General features: G+C 38.2%; 1 protein-coding gene across 1 annotated transcript in view; it reads right to left on the reverse strand.

The window, feature by feature from the left end:
• Window positions 1-18,101, reverse strand: part of TMTC1 (transmembrane and tetratricopeptide repeat containing 1) — a 311,926-nt gene that overhangs the window by 148,841 nt on the left and 144,984 nt on the right. The window contains exon 7 of the mRNA XM_027541632.1: window positions 14,932-15,035. Coding sequence (XP_027397433.1) covers window positions 14,932-15,035 — 104 coding nt within the window. The remainder of the gene's footprint in view (window positions 1-14,931; window positions 15,036-18,101) is intronic.

Raw genomic sequence — 18,101 nt, forward strand, 5'->3', positions numbered from 1 at the left:
ATTTCTGTCCTTTATTGAGTCCATCTTTGCATGAAATATTCCCTTGGTATCTCTAATTTTCTTGAAGAGATCTCTAGTCTTTCCCATTCTGTTGTTTTCCTCTATTTCTTTGCATTGATCGCTGAAGAAGGCTTTCTTATCTCTTCTTGCTATTCTTTGGAACTCTGCATTCAGTTGCTAATTTAGTCATGTATTTTCATTGATAAGCCAGGAATGAATGAAGATGTTTCAGGATGAAATATATGAAAGGGAAGGTGAGGCCAGTGGGGAACTGGCATCAAACAGCACCTAATGAAACTAGTGCTCCTTAAATATAAATCTTCTTTTTTATAAAATAAAAAGTTAGAGTGCTCCGCCTGACCTGCCTCTTGAGAAACCTGTATGCAGGTCAGGAAGCAACAGTTAGAACTGGACATGGAACAACAGACTGGTTCCAAATAGGAAAACGAATATGTCAAGGCTGTATATTGTCACCTTGCTTATTTAACTTAAATGCGGAGTACATCATGAGAAACTCTGGGCTGGAGGAAGCATAAGCTAGAATCAAGATTGCTGGGAGAAATATCAATAACCTCAGATATGCAGATGACACCACCTTTATGGCACAAAGCGAAGAAGAACTAAAGAGCCTCTTGATGAAAGTGCAAGAGGAGAGTGAAAATGTTGGCTTAAAGCTCAACATTCAGAAAATGAAGATCATGGCATCTGGTCCCATCACTTCATGGGAAATAGATGGAGAAACAGTGGAAACAGTGGATGGTTTTATTTTTCTGGGCTCCAAAATCACTGCAGATGGTGATTGCAGCCATGAAATTAAAAGATGCTTACTCCTTGAAGGGAAAGTTATGACCAACCTAGATAGCATATTGAAAAGCAGAGACATTACTTTGTCAACAAAGGTCCATCTAGTCAAGGGTATGGTTTTTCCAGTAGTCATGTATGGATGTGAGAGGTGGACTATAAAGAAAGCTGAGCGCCAAAGAATTGATGCTTTTGAATTGTGGTGTTGGAGAAGACTCTTGAGAATTCCTTGGACTGCAAGGAGATCCAGCCAGTCCATCCTAAAGGAGACCAGTCCTGGGTGTTCATTGGAAGGACTGATGTTGAAGCTGAAACTCCAATACTTTGGCCACCTGATGCGAAGAGCTGACTCATTAGAAAAGACCCTGATGCTGGGAAAGATTGAGGGCAGGAGGAGAAGGGGACGACAGAAGAGAGATGGTTGGATGGTATTAGCAACTCAGTGGCATGGGTTTGGGTGGACTCTGGGAGTTAGTGATGGACAGGGAGGCCTGGCCATGCTGCAGTTCATGGGGTCGCAAAGAGTTGCACATGACTGAGCGACTGAACTGAACTGAAGTGCAAAAAATATACATAGAATCTGTTCTCTGTCTTTGAAAAAACCTTTTGGCAAAGAAATATCATGAGCCTAAGATATTTCCCTGTTCTAGTAAGATGCCTGTGACAGGTACATTTGAAAAAAATCATACACTGCAAGCAGAAATGTACAGCACTTGCTTGTTTTATATAAAATGTTTCTGCTCAAAGGATCCTTTTTCTTTCATTTATGAATCCTCCATCATTTCATAAATACAGGTCATTGGGTCCACTGTATGCATAGTGCATCTTCTCAGTTAATGCACGGGCTAACACTGTCTAAATAGCTGAGGTGTAAACCACGGTACCTCCACAATGGAGTACCCCATCTTTCTCTGACTCTGCCTCTGCCCTCCAGATTTTGGTGATCTGTCCTACCCCTCCCCAGACTGTCCCTTACTTTCATCCTCATAATTCCTCTATTCCACTGATGCTTCAAAAGGGTCTCCACAGTTTCATTGTGGAGAAATAACGACAGGCCTTTATAGGCAAAACCTGCTTATTACCATCATTAGCATCTTTTCCTGCTTATAACCTTCTGCAGGATGAGCCAAAGAAAGCCATTTCCTGAACTAAGTTCTCAATGAATAGGAGACCCTCACGCGAATTCAATAATGTTGAATAATTACTCTGGGCACTTTTAGCGGTACTGAATGGTAATCAGAGCTAGCCCCTGTCCTCCACATGGACAGCATCAGTCGTGAGAAGACATGTACACATTCCATGGTTGGGAAATAGTGAAATACAGACACCGAATTTCAGTGGAGTTCTAAGAAATGTAATGAAAAACAGAGAATTAAGGAATGCCCTCCTATAATCTACGCAGAACTTAAATAGGTGGAAAGACAGAAGACAGAGAATCAAGGCAGGACCACAAATAAAAATGGTTTCAAATTGTAAATGAACATGACTTTCTGAGGACAGTTAAAAATATGGGTAAACTAGAAAGTGTTAGGTGTTCAGTCATGTCCAACTCTTTGGGACCCCATGGACTGTAGCCCATCAGGCTCCTCTGTCCATGGAATTCTCCAGGCAAGAATACTGAAGTGGGTAGCTATTCCCTTCTCCAGGGGATCTTCCCAACCCAGGGATCGAAACCAGGTCTCCTGCATTGCAAGCAGATTCTTTACCATCTGAGCCATTAAGGAAGCTCATGAATAAACTAGAGTATAGGATTAAAATGAATAATATAAAAATGATAAACTGCCTCTGCTAGAATGAAAAATGTTATGAAAAATACTTATGTTGAGTATTGGTGGGGATGTGGGAAAACTGGGATTTTGAAACACTACTGTGAATTGGTTGAACCACGTTGGAGAAGTTCAGGCAGTTTCATGAAAGTAAAATAAATGCCTACTTTATGATCCAGCAATTCTACTCCTAAGTTTATTCCAATAGCAATATACATATATTTTAAGCAAAAGACATTTACAACATTGTTGACAGTAGTACTATTATTATTTTTAAATTTTATTGAAGTATAGTTGATTTACATTTCAGGTGTACATCAAACTGATTTAATGTATATATATTTACACATACATATATTATGTGTATATATATTCTTTCTCAGATTCTTTCATTATGGTTTATTACAGGTATTTATAATTCTCTGTGCAATACAATGGGTCTTAGTTGTTTATCTGTTTTATATATAGTAGTGTGTATCTGTTAATCCCAAATTCCTAATTTATGTCTTCTTTCCTTTCCCCTTTGGTAACCATAAGTTTGCTTGCTATGTCTGTGCCTCTATTTCTATTTTATAAATAAGTTCATTTGCATCTTTTTTTTTTTTTTTTAGATTTTACACATAGTGGTATCATGATACTTGTCCTTCTCTGTCTGATTTACTTCACTTTAGTATGATACTCTCTAGGTCCATCCATCTTGTTGCAAATGGCATTATTTTATTCTTTTTTATGACTGAGTAATATTCCATAATGTGTATGCATGTGTATATATTAACAGTTTCAAACTGATGTCCATCCACAGTAAAATCAATACCTATATTGCTATATATCCATTGAATGGAAATCCATCCAGCAATGACAACAAATGCAACAGGGATGAATGTTATCATGGGTGATGTGGAGCAAAAACAGCTGTCACAGAAGAAAAGGAAATCAAGGAAAACCATTTATAGATAAGGATGGGGTGACCAGAAGCATGACCTGACCCCCAGCACACAGGGCTGGGACAGAAAGTCACAAGGCAAGCCCGGCTGAATGACTGGAGTAGAAGCTTGTCTATGGCCCTCATGTCCTAGCTCCTTGGTGTCAACAAAGTAGAAAGTGCTAGACAATCCATGTAAGAATCAAAAGATCAGAAATTAAGAATAAAACCAGACTTCTTAGGAACCAGAACCAAGTGGCTACAAGGTAGGCTCCTCTCTAGGCTCCAGGCCTTCTTCATGGCTGCCCTGCTTCTCGCAGTCTTTACTCCACCTCCTCCCTCTGCTCCTGGGATCCTCATTCATGCTTCTTATAACTGAGGCTGGGTGTGGCCATCAGGGTTGCCCAGCTCTCCTGTCCTCTGGCCTTCACGCATCTGTCACTTCAGTCTTTGTGGCCAGTTGCCTTACTCTTAGGTTTCAAAGTCCTGAGACCGGCTCCTGATTGGGTCACCTCATCTCTTGGAATCAACTCTCACAGGTTGGCTGAACTCTAACTCCTGATCCTTTAGGTCCCAGTGAAGATGTCACTTCTCCTGATAAGTGTTCCCTGTCACTGCCCCCTCCCAGGGCCAGGCTGGAGTCCCCTACGTGAGTGCCTGCAGCCTCGGGGTGTACACATCTCCTGTAACTTCCTGTTAACATGCCTGACTTCCCACTGAAACAGAAGCTTCTCAGGGACAGAGTTGAGTCTTATTGATAGTTATCTCCCCAGCACCCAGCTCTTTAAATAGGTCTTAAGAAATTAGTCTGATAGTAAAATAATGCCTAAAAAATCTAAAAATATTTAAATTTGATAATTTTATTTGACCTGAGGCAGCCATACCTGCTAGGCTTCTAGCTGTCCAGGCTTATAGCTAAAGGGCACAGACTGAAGATTCCACCCTCGTGTGGCCCCCTTAGCATCTTGGGCAAAGCTGGATCCTGGGACACCATCCAGGAGTGAGAAGAATCTGAGTAAAGGTACTCACTCCCCTCACATGTCACATAGCATCATCATAAAACTAGGCTAGGCTTACTTTTCCTTATTTTGCATTAAACTGCAATAAATATAGTTCAAATGAGAACTCCTGTTACATGACACACTATATAAAGTGAATCTGAAATGTCATTAAGTCTCTTTGATCTTTTTAATGCACCATTAATACAATTATCTTATTAACAGAGACAGTCTCCTCAGAGCAGAAACCATCAATTTCAACATGCAAGTCTGTCAGTAACAACTTCTTACTCATTTATCTGCGAAAAAATTAGGTAATTCCTTCTGCAAAGTAAATACTGGGTTTGTTTCTTATCTAGAGTCTGTTTCTCTCTATAAAGCATTTAACATCTTTATTTCAGACCCAACATACTTCTTCTCATTGAGCAGAGGTGTAAACAGCAGGCGTAAACAACCTGCACAAGAGCTGCTGATCTTACATCAGGTGCAGCCTCCATATTCCACACAGAATCCTGGTGGTCTACTAACGAACTATATCCAATCACACTGAACATACTTTAAGCATTTACAGCATTTTCTAGTGCTTGCATATAAGGATTATCTGATCCCAACTCATTCTCTATGAGGTGAGTGTTACCTTCATTCTCGTAGCAAGGGAAACAGCTACAGAGAGGCAGATTGTTCAGTTCACTGCAAGAGACCCTCTGGAGACCCTGCATACTAGGCAGGGTTTTCTGGCCCATGTACAATGCAGAAAACTAAATGGAAACATGACTGTCAAATACTGGTATTTCATGGAGAAACACCTGCCTGAGATTCTGACTTATTCCCTGGACAGTGCCACCTGGAAGAACCTGAGTTTGTATACCAAAAAACCCAAGCCACTAACTTTTAGTCGAAGCAGGACCGACAAACTTAAACCAGCAGGCAGTCTTCCCTATAGCTCAGCAAACAGATGCCTGAACTGATGGAAATGTTTGTCAGAGCATCACACAGCAAGAAACAGGATCCATAATTTAAAAGCTCACCTTTGGCATTTTATTCATTATGAAAAGCAAATTTTGCCTTTATGTTCCATTGTTAGCAAACAACAAAAAATTCATCTCTAATTTTTATCAGCTTCTCATAGATTAAATATTATAATGGAAACACAATAAGTAAATTTAAAGGATTGCATTTTTTCTTGAAGCAGAAAATTGTCAACAAGTTATCCAGCATTTTCAACCCCACTCCCTAGTCCACAGGTAGAATTTACCACTTCCACAGCCTCCCCTTCTGACTCCCTCCTCTTTCCTCTTCCTTGTTTCTCTCCCCTTCATTCCCAGGGTCCAAGATGCATTAGAGGAATTACTATTGCACAGTGTCATTTCAGTTGAGGAAACTACACTCAGTGACTTTGATCATCTCTTTCATCTCCAAGCTATTTTTCTAAGAACATAATACAAAATATACGATGGGACAACACCCACCTTGTAGAGAGCTCTTTAGTTACAGAGGACACAGTTCATACCTGAAGATTTCAAGAGTAACACCTCACCCCACCACCACCACAAAGGTGCTGATCAAACACAGAATTATCTCACCCAATGTTATACCTATTCAAACAACTTCTGCAACCTGAAGCAGAAAGTCTTATTTTTAGCATACTTCCCAGGGTGATTCTGATATTCATTCTAGTTCAGCAACTATTGTTTTAGAAATCAGAATAACTTCAATTTCATTTCATGTATGGAGACACTGCTAGTTGCTGAAGCAAGAACAAAGCAACGCCTTTTGCCTACCTCTCTTTAAGCACACAGTTGTTTTGTTTTTAAAGATAACTTAAAATTTCACTTGTTCAGAGTTTATTATTAGTCCCCATGTTAGGGACTTACAGGACTACAAACATTGTAAGGCATAGTGCACTAAGGCTGTAACTATCAAAACCTAAGGTTTCATGCCTGTTTGAAATTACCAACTAAAATGGAGACAGAAAAAAAAAGCTTCTTTTGGAGGATGATATATTGACTTCTATCTTAATCTCATTATTTCATATCTTAATGTCTTCCTACAAAATAATACATGCTTTTTCTTGTGTAGCCAAGCTGCACAAGCAGATCTACCCACCTAAAAGGATATATTTCACCTGCTTATCCAGAATCACATCTCATGAAAAAAACATGATGCCGATAGAAGGCCTTAAATTCACTGAAAAATCCAATTTTATCTGTTTCCTGGATTTGAAAGACAACTATTTTCAATATTAGAAAGGCTGTAGTTCTTTGGTTAAGGATATACTGCTGTATGTTCTGTCTCCTTTGAATCAAATAAAATAGAAAACCTGTTACTAGGCAGCAGGCAGGTGCCTTAATAGTGAAAATAACGTTATCTCTTCTGCAGGCTGTAGCCCTATGCAGAAGCCTTACTTAACTCAGGCTTTTGTTTTTATTTTTAATCCAGGATTTACAAAAGTGTGTTAAGTCACAAAATTGAAAGTCAAAGCACCACATTTCTAAAGAGACACATATAAACATATGAGTAAATCCTGTGCTAAATGCCAATTCTCTGACAGAACAAGCTGCTCAGAGACCTACTCCATCACTCCTCAAATGTGAGTCCACCATAACCACAGAAGCAGAGTCTTCGGGTACCAGACCCGAGCACTGATGTTTCAACATGATTCACAAGTGTTTTTGAGACGCATGCAGGTTTGGCAAGCTGTCTGGAGTAAAATCATAAAGCCCAGGACAGTTGTAACCAGAGCATAAATTTGGGTGGTATTATAATTTATAAGAAGCGACATAAGCATCCATAGTCTTGGTCCCTAAAGGACTTCTTTTTCAGATGGCACGAAGTCAGTCTTGACACCAAAAGGCAAAGTGCAAAATCTCCACCACTCAGAATCAGCTGAGTAAAACAGATGTTGGCAGATTAGAGAAAAACAGCCAAATCAGAGGCAGAGGAAGGCTGCAGAGTAGGCTTTGTATAACTCCACTCGCCAGCTTACCCATCCTTCTAAGAGCTAGGCCAAGAACCCCAGCGCTTGTTCTAGGCCAGTGCTATCCAATAGAAATATAATAATGTGTGCATATTTTCAATGTTTTATTAGCTATGATAAAAGAGGAAATTAACATGCCAAATAAATTTAACAGTATATTTTGTTTCAAGAATATACTCAAAATATCATTTCAACATGTATATATTTAATGGGATATAGTCAATATAAAATTATTAATGAGATGTTCTGCATCTTTTCATTCTTATAGGATTTTGTCTTCAAAATCTTGTGCATATTTGATTTATACTTAAAGCAGATCTCAATTCAGACTAGCTGGCAGCCTCACGCAGCTCTAGTAGTAAACACCACAGATCTACATATTCACTCTGGCTCTCAGTCCCACCCTCCACCTCTCCCCACACACACTTGTTCTTGGTTTAATCTTTAATTTGGGACTTCTACTCTATACTCACCTGCAATCCTGGGCTTTAGCCCCTTTCTATTTCCAAATCCAATTTCAAAATTTTTTAATCTCAGGTGTCCCAAATCACTAACCTGTTTCGTTGTCTCTGTTCTAGTACAAGGCTTTTGTCTCCATTCACTTCCTTCTACCTCTGGTGAAAACTTCTAGCTCTTGTTACAATAGAAATTCCAAATGGGATGGGAGGCCAAAATTTTCTTAAACTTGCTTGTCAAGAGAAAGTTGGGCAATAAAAATACAATATTCTCCCTGTTCTTCAACTTATAACAATATTTTTCTTCTCAAGTCAAAAGCAGAGACATGTACAATTCAATGTCATGTCATTTAGCTGATCCACACAATCTCAACAGATTGTAAAAGTCATTGATCAGTCACAGAATTCCTGACAGTTAATATGACCCCAAACAATCTGAATGCCTGGGATAAAATGAAAAGGAAAAAGATTAAGGGTTTGTTGGCAGCATATGGTAAATAATGATGACTTCTCCATTCTGTATGGATCTATCTTGTTGGCTGGATACACCCAAAAGTCAAAAATATAAAGCCAAATTCTAAATGAGCTCTGAACTGCTGTTAACATAAACTGTATCATAAGCAAGGTGAAAAGACAGCCTTCAGAATGGGAGAAAATAATAGCAAATGAAGCAACTGACAAAGAATTAATCTCAAAAATATACAAGCAACTCCTACAGCTCAATTCCAGAAAAAATAAACGACCCAATCAAAAAATGGGCCAAAGAACTAAATAGACATTTCTCCAAAGAAGACATATAGATGGCTAACAAACACATGAAAAGATGCTCAACATCACCCATTATCAGAGAAATGCAAATCAAAACCACAATGAGGTACCATTTCACGCCAGTAAGAATGGCTGCTATCCAAAAGTCTACAAGTAATAAATGCTGGAGAGGGTGTGGAGAAAAGGGAACCCTCTTACACTATTGGTGGGAATGCAAACTAGTACAGCCACTATGGAGAACAGTGTGGAGATTCCTTAAAAAACTGGAAATAGAACTGCCTTATGACTCAGCAATCCCACAGCTGGGCATACACACTGAGGAAACCAGAAGGGAAAGAGACACGTGTACCCCAATGTTCATCGCAGCACTGTTTATAATAGCCAAGACATGGAAGCAACCTAGATGTCCATCAGCAGATGAATGGATAAGAAAGCTATGGTACACATACACAATGGAGTATTACTCAGCCATTAAAAAGAATACATTTGAATCAGTTCTAATGAGGTGGATGAAACTGGAGCCTATTATACAGAGTGAAGTAAGCCAGAAGGAAAAACATCAATACAGTATACTAACGCATATATATGGGATTTAGAAAGATGGTAACAATAACCCTGTATGCGAGACAGCAAAAGAGACACTGATATATAGAACAGTCTTTTGGACTCTGTGGGAGAGGGTGAGGGTGGGATGATTTAGGAGAATGGCATTGAAACATGTATATTATCATATGTGAAACAAATCACCAGTCCAGTTTTGATGCACAATACAGGAAGCTTGGGGCTGGTGCACTGAGATGACTCAGAGGGATGGTATGGGGAGGGAGGTGGGAGGGGGGTTCAGGATGGGGAACACATGTACACCTGTGGCAGATTCATGTCAATGTATAGCAAAACCAATACAATATTGTAAAGTAATTAGCCTCTGATTAAAATAAATACATTTATATTAAAATAAATAAAATATTAAAAACATAATCCTGTACAAACGCACAGTGAAGACTAAAAATTTACATAATGTATTAATTAGGGAATCAAACACTTAACAAGGCCAATTTAAAAAAGAATTTGAGTTAGGCAAAAACCTTCTTAGATATGACAGCAAAAGCATAAGGAACAACCACCAAAAAATGGATAAATTGGATTTCATCAAAGTTAAAATCTTTCATGCTTCAAAGCATTTTGTGTGTGCGTGCGTTTCAAAGTTAAAATCTTTTGTCAAGAAAGTGATACAACGACCCACAGAAAGGTAAAAAATGTTTATAAATAATATATATAGACTATATAAATATCACATTTAGAATACATAAAGACTATTATAACTCAATAACAAAAAGACAAATAACCCTATTAAAAACTGGTCAAAGGATTTGAATAGAAATTTTTCCAAAGAAGATATAGAAATGGCTAACATGCACATATAAAGGTTGTCTACATCACTCTCACTGCTGCTGCTGCTGCTAAGTCACATCAGTCATGTCCAACTCTGTGTGACCCCATAGATGGCAGCCCACCAGGCTCCTGTCCCTGGGGTTCTCCAGGCAAGAACACTGGAGTGGGTTGCCATTTCCTTCTCCAATGCATAAAGTGAAAAGTGAAAGTGAAGTCGCTCAGTCGTGTCCGACTCTTCGAGACCCCATGGACTGTAGCCTACCAGGCTCCTCCATCCATGGGATTTCCCAAGCAAGAGTACTGGAGGAAAATGCAAATCAAAACCACAATAAGATGCCATTTTATACCACTTGTAGGGCTATAATCAAATCAACAACAACAAAAAGACTTTCAAAAGACAAGTGTTGAAAAGGATGTAGAGAAACCAGAATGCTCATATACCACTGGTAGAGATTGTTTTGGTAAACAGTCTCACAGTACTTCAAAACGTAAAATACAGTGTTAACATATATGACCTGGCAATTACATTCCTGGCTACATATGTAAAGGAAACGAAAACTTATATTCAAACAAAAACTTGTGCATGAATGTTCATAGCAGCAGTATATGTAACAGACAAAAAGTAGAAACAACCCAAATGTCCATCAACAGATGAATGAGAAAATAAAAAGTGATATATCCATGCAATGGCATATTACTGTGGAATAAAAAAAAATACTTATCTATGTATGCTATAACATGATGAATCTTCAACACATTTTCCTAGGTAAAAGAAGTCTGTCACAAAAGATCGCATTTCATATAATTTCACTGGCTCATGTCCAGAATAAGTAACTCTACAGAGATAATTCTATAGAGATAAAAATAGATCAGTGGTTGCCTAGGGTTGGGGGACTGGACTGAAATGGGAAGTGGCTGCTAATGGATATGAGGTTTCTTTCTGGGGAGATGCTTTAAATTTGATTGTGGTGATGGTTGCACTAAACTTTGTGAGTATACTGGGAATGACCAAACTGTACATTGGAGATAAATGAATTGTATGGCATGTAAATGATATCTCAATAAAGCTATTATTAAATACAGATATAAATTGAGTTTATGTAAGAAATATAGTCCTGAATATTCATTGGAAAGACCTACAGTGAAACTGAGGCTCCAATACTTTGGCTACCTGATATGAAGAACCGATTCATTAGAAAAGACCCTGATGCTGGGAAAGATTGAAAGCAGGAGGAGAAGGGGACAACAGAGGACGAGATGGTTGATGGCATCACCAATTCAATGGACATGTTTGAGCAAGCTCCAGGAGTTGGTGATGGACATGGAAGCCTAGTCTGCTGCAGTCCATGCGGTCACAGAGTCAGACACGACTGAGCAAACTGAACTGAACTGAACTGAGTCAGACTGAACTGAACTTAACTCCAGAAACATAAATATATATGTATCTATATAAAGTAAATTTCAGAAAAGTTTTCACAGTTCATGAAAAAGTAAAAAGTAATAAGACTGGAAAATTATATACAAAGAATAAAACTAACATTTGAAATTTTATTTTCTACTAGAGAGAAAAGAAATAATCATACCTGTCAGATTTCTATACATAAAATTTTAAGTGAACAGAGTTGTAAAATACAGCGACTGTAAGTAGCAAGTCAACCAAAGTTGGATTCCTCTAGGTTTGTTAGCCAATGCTCTGCATCACAGCGAATGCCACAGTCACGCTTTGCTTTTCCAAGTCTTAGATACTTTTTCTTAACAAAGGTTTCCCAAGAGTATACCATGATTTTGAATCTCAGTTTTGTTAGGCAGAAAATGGCAGGTATTTCCTCTTAGCTAATACATGGGAATAGATCATCTCAAAGAGAAGGAATCTCAGAACTTAAGTCACAAGAAGTCATTTGAAAGAAACCAAAAAACAAAGAGTTGACCAAGCAACCCTTAAAAGCTTTTAGGATACTTTAAAAACTATCTGTAATCATTAACTTCAACAATTATTAAGGAACGAGAAAGCTAGTTTGAAAACTCTCACCTGATAATAAAGTTATTAAGATCCCCTTCTCCAGGGGATCTTCCTGACCCAAGTTCAATCCCTGGGTTAGGAAGATCCCCTTGAGAAGGAAATGGCAACCTATTCTAGTATGCTCGCCTGGAAAATCCCATGGACAGAGGAGTCAGGGGAACTACAGTCCATGGGGTCACAAAGAGTTGGACACGACTGAGTGACTTCACTTTCACTTTTCACTTTCATCCTTGCAAGATGGAAGCAAAGATGCTATAAAAGTTATTCAGTTTACAAATCCACTAAAAGAGGTGAAGCATTAACGAGACTTGGCTGACTGACAATCCTCTAATTGGTAAAGACAGACCCACAAAGCCAGCCAAGTCATAGCTAAATTGTACAGCTGATGAGAAGAGGGGAAAAAAAGAGAACTGGAAACAGACTAAGATAACCCAGTTTAAAATCATCATTGTACTAGAAGTCAAACAGTATGCAAGCAGTGTACAAACTTTACTCAGGAGAGGTATTAAAGACAATTTTCTGGATGTTCAAAAGAATCAGTTATAATACAGCTACCTTAGAGGAATGTGAAAGGCCATTTATAGCAACTATCATTGAAATGTCCCAGAGTATTTTAGGCATGAAACACAAGAACTAAAAGATATGTGTTTGTTTGTTTAAGATAAATAATATAAAGGTGTTAGGACATTCTGTTCTATCACTTTATACTGACTGAACTGTCTGAGGAGTCACTTGGCTTTCCCAGTGGCTCAGTCAGAAAGAACCTGCCTTAAATCCAAGAGACACTGGGAAGATCCTCAGGAGGAGGAAATGGCAATCCACTCCAGTATTCCTGCCTGAAAAATTCCAAGAACAGAGGAGCCTGGCAGTTCTGTTGGGGTCAAAAGTGGTTGGACACAACTGAGTGACTGAGATAAACTTAGATAAACTCAGATAGATTCACAGACAGAAAGTCCTGGATGAAAGGTATATCAGCTGCCTCAGAAAACATACATAAATACTTTGGAAGTGAAAGGCAGAATCTAGTGAATGATAGCCCCCAAGGTCCTAAATCTGCCAGAGGTTCCACCAAAGAATTTTTTTTTTTACCACTGGCAGGAGTGAAAATGAAACCTGACTACTCTGGCAGCTAAGATGGTATAGACAGGAGGACAAGTGAGCCAGAGACCAAAGGCACCTTGTCCAGACACCAAGGACTGGGGGGCAGGCATGTGTTTGCTGATGACAGAGCTACGAATGAAATGATTGGTTGGTAGTTGAGAGCAATCTGTTCTAGTTCTCATCTGTCTATCTCCTGCGTGAAGCTTGGCTTTTGGACACTGGTATGCTCAGTCTCCAGATGAATAGGCTACATCCAACTATAAAGAATGACCACTTAAATTCATCAGACAAGAAAGCTTGGAGGGAGACCAATAGAGGGCTAAGGGAAATAAATGGAGCCATAAGCAAGAACAGGATCTGGCAAAGTTGCTTTTTTCTCTTAAAGGCAGAAAATAGCTACTGAAGGAGCTACAGAACCTGAAACATTTTATCAATGAGCTAAAAATACCCAGACAAGGAACTCTGGAGATGTTGAAAGCCAGTGAGAGAAACCTAAAAAAGGACAAGTAGATTGCAATATTAATAAAAATCTGGGTTAGAAATGTCAAGCTTAGTAAATGGACTAAATAATTTTTTGAAAAATATAAAACATAAACAACAATTTATAAGCCTCTAGATTACCTCAGAGGGTTAAGTCAACACTCAAGGCTGTATACCATATGGTTTCTGAAGCATATTCAAGATTTTTTTTTAACACAAATAGATATTTCAAGTAATGAAAGCAATTGTGACACAAATTTACTATAAAAAAGGATTCATCAAATTGGAAGTTATCTTTTATGAATGGAAAATATTCTTTAAAAGGAAGAAAACACTAAGAACAAAAAAGAAATATATAAAATGCAAAGATACTAGAAATTTACCAATTAAAACATATGAAGTAAATAACTGAAGTTAAGTGAAATAAAACAGAAATCACTGCTTGGCTTTATAAAAACAAAATTCAACAATATCCTATACCTAAGAGATACAAATAAGCTAAACTATATACATGCTATCAGTCAAGGTTTAAGATTTATTATGTCTTTGCAAACACAAAAAAGAGAAGGTAAGTTACTAATATGAAAACTATTAGATATTTAAAAAGTATATAAAACTATGAAAATTTAAGAACAGTAAACTTAACGTACAAATATTATAGCAATAATACATCCTCAAGAAATGTTATGAAAACTATCAAATATAATTATATCTGAGAGCCTCAGAAGTATATCACAGCAGGTTGGATAAGGAATTAAAATGAACAAAATCCACTGGTCATCATCACTTCTTACTCCCCTATCTTAAATCTCGTAAGGCCAAATGGTTATATATAACTGACTGTATCTTAGCAAAAATTGTTACTCACTTCTGTTTGTTACTTTCAACTTTCCCACTGATTTCACTCTTACAAATAGTTATGATGTCCAGTTAACCCCTAAACACCTCTCAGTACTTGTTCCATAACGTTTGCCTTATGAGACACTCAATAGATACTTATTATTAAGTGCTCAATAAAGTGTATACCAATATGAGAACAATAATAATGACAAAATTATAATAATATTGATAAAACAGCACCATTTGTTGAAAAGAATTCCAAATGTCTAAACAGTGGTATCTTTTTTCCATACACCCTGACTAGAACACAACCTTTCTTTCCTTAAAATGCAAAGTCAATATATCACTTAAGATTACTTAAAACAATCAGATAAATACCAAGTAAAGTTAAAAAAATTCATTTCTACTGACCTTGTAAGAATGTAAGGCGAAAATGAAGCTGGATTATCCTGCTCTGAAAAGAGGGGCATAGAACCTCCCATTATCCACAGACGAAAGTACAGAACAATGATCACCTTTGGAAAAAGGAAGATTTGCTGAGAAAATTGCTTGTTGGAAATAAGCCCTGCTTTTCTGGAAAATACTTTCAGATGCTTTACAAATATTTTGTCCTACAAACACATTTTTTAATGAGCGTTTTTATAAAATTCTATCATTGAAGATGAGTAGAAAAGATGGAAATAGTTAGAGGGGAGAGAAAACAATGAAGTTGACAAGGGAAAGGCACACAAATCTAATAACAGCTGTCACTGTTATCCATTGCTGCTGCTGCTGCTGCTGCTAAGTCCCATCAGTCGTGTCCGACTCTGTGCAACCCCACAGACGGCAGCCCACCAGGCTCCTCTATCCCTGGGATTCTCCAGGCAAGAATACTGGAGTGGGTTGCCATTTCCAACAGCAAATGAAGGACAGAGGAGCTTGGTGTGCTGCAGTCCATGGGGCAGCAAGGAGTGGGGTATGATTTAGTGACTTAACAACAACAAAGTCCCCTACATAAGAACCTTCAAGTTGTGAAATCTCAAGGATGTGAACTTGCATTTGCATGTCTAATCACACGCTAGTTCACACATCTGGTGAACACTGTCATGTGTGTGCATCTTCCACAGTGGTTGTGCTTTTGTGTACTTTTGTTGTTGTTGTCTAGTTGCTAAGTCACGTCCAATTGTTTGAAACCCCATGGACTGTAGCCTGCCAGGCTCCTCTGTCCATGGGGTTTTCCAGCAAGAATACTAGAGTGGGTTGCTATTTCCTTCTCCAGGGTATCTTTCTGACCCAGGGATCGAACCCATGTCTCCTGCATTGGCGGGTGGATTCTTTATTACTGAGCCACGTGGCAAGCCACTCTTTAGGAATATTAGTATATAATCACTAAGATAATCTAAACTTATATTTGGTTCTTATTCTTTTAAAACAAACCACTGTATAGTATTGTATAAAAATCAGTAGTACAGTACCATCTCCCACCTCCTCTCCCTCCTCCAGGCAGTACTCTTCTTGCCTGTTCACTCAGTGCCAGCCCCTGTATGCCAGCTGTTGTATGGTACTACTGTACTTTTCAAGGTACTATAAGATTAAAAGTGTTTCCCTTATTTTTTTTTTAAAAGTATTATTTGCATGAAAAGTATAAACCTATCACTGTACAGTACTATATAGCCTAGCTGGGTACCTAGGCTAACTTTGTTGGACTTACAAAAAAGTGGACTTAAGGAGCATGCCCTTGGAATGGAACTCATTCATAAGTAGGGGATTTACTATAAAGATCCTTCCACCTGAGGCCTACCAGTCCAATAGGAAGATGAGGAATCTGAAGCTTAAAGGTAATCTGCCCAGAATCCAACAGTTAATAAACTACAGGATCTAGGAGTTGGACTCAAGTCACTGGTCTCCAATGCCCTGTGTCTTAATCACTGCTCTCATACAACCCCATGAAACTTAACTTCAGCTGTGGTAGAAGATACCTCTGTGTCCTGAATAAACACATCTGGAAATGTTCCAACCCTCAAATGCTCTGAAGCAGACTACCCACGAAGAGTTATTTCAACAACCCCAAGAAACAACTTTTGTGTCACTCAATAGAATTTTATCACTGAATGGTGCTATCCCATTCCAAAGATGGGTTGAGAAAACCAGAGGCCAAAGACACTTCAGTAGGGATGACATTTGTTTATAGAATTCACCCACACAGACCTTCTAGATGTAATTCTCATTTTAGTAGGGACCAATTATGTTGTGTCTGCCTATCAGAGTCAGAGGGAAATCTCTGCTTCACTAAAAGCTAAAATATTAATATGAGGAGGGAATTAAGGCTGCAGTTTTTCCAAGGAATATCACTGACTTATTTCATGAATGCTTTTTTACATAAGTGACCCCAAATCCAAAAATCTAAAGTAAACATATAGTGTCAGTCAAAAGCATATCGGCAGTAAATAATGCCTAAGAAGAAATTAAAAATCATTTTAATTAACACTCACATAAACTAAATTTAAAATTTTAAAGATATTGCAATGGAAAATGTCAACTATAAAAGTAACAGGAAAAGTATCCTGAAAGAATATGAATTCCCTAAACTACTAAGAGGTAACAGAATATGTCATCCCAAAATACGCTACTTTGGCATATAGGTAGTTTTGAACTGAAGGCAACTAAGACTCAAGAGACTTATGAAAAGCTTTCTACCTCTCTGTTAACTGCCTAAATGAATTAACTGCCCTATAGCAGGAAGTACAGGGCATCACAGCAGTACTGTCAAATTCTTGCATTCCCAAACAACACGAAGATATAAATCACTTCTGAAATGAAAGTTGAATTGTCTTTATTTTATGCAAAGATACTGGGGCATTCTTTAGAGAAACCGTCTGCCCCTTTTGCTGAAATTGTCCAATCAAAGCTCTCCATCTCATTCAGTTTTTGCACACCTTCTTGCTTCAGTTCAGTTGAACTGAGCAGTTCACTTGCTCAGTTGTGTCCAACTCTTTGCAACCCCATGGATTGCAGCATGCCAGGCTTTCTTGTCCTTCACTAACTTCCAGAGCCTATTTAAACTCATGTCCATCACATTGGTGATGCCATCCAACCATCTTATCCTCTATCGTCCCCTTCTCCTCCTGCCTTCAATCTTTCCCAGCATCAGGGTCTTTTCCATTGAGTCCATTCTTCTCATCAGGTGGCCAAAGTACTGGAGTTTCAGCTTCAGCTTCAGTCCTTCCAATGAATATTCAGGACTGATTTCCTTTAGGATGGACTGGTTGGATCTCCTTGCAGTCCAAGAGACTCTCAAGAGTCTTCTCCAACACCACAGTTCAAAAGCATCAATTCTTTGGTACTCAGTTTTCTTTATAGTCCAACTCTCACATCCATACACAACTACTGGAAAAACCATTGTTTTGACTAGACAGACCTTTGTTGGTAAAGTAATGTCTCTGCTTTTTAATATGCTGTCTAGGTTAGTTATAGGTTTTCTTCCAAGGAGCAAGTGTCTTTTCATTTCATGGCTGCAATCACCATCTGCAGTGCTTAAACACGCCTTAATGCTGATTTAAAATATAATTAATTGTTAATATTACAATCAAAAACATTTTCAT

Source organism: Bos indicus x Bos taurus, chromosome 5 (genome assembly GCF_003369695.1).
Source record: "Bos indicus x Bos taurus breed Angus x Brahman F1 hybrid chromosome 5, Bos_hybrid_MaternalHap_v2.0, whole genome shotgun sequence".
Classification (NCBI taxonomy): Eukaryota; Metazoa; Chordata; class Mammalia; order Artiodactyla; family Bovidae; genus Bos; species Bos indicus x Bos taurus.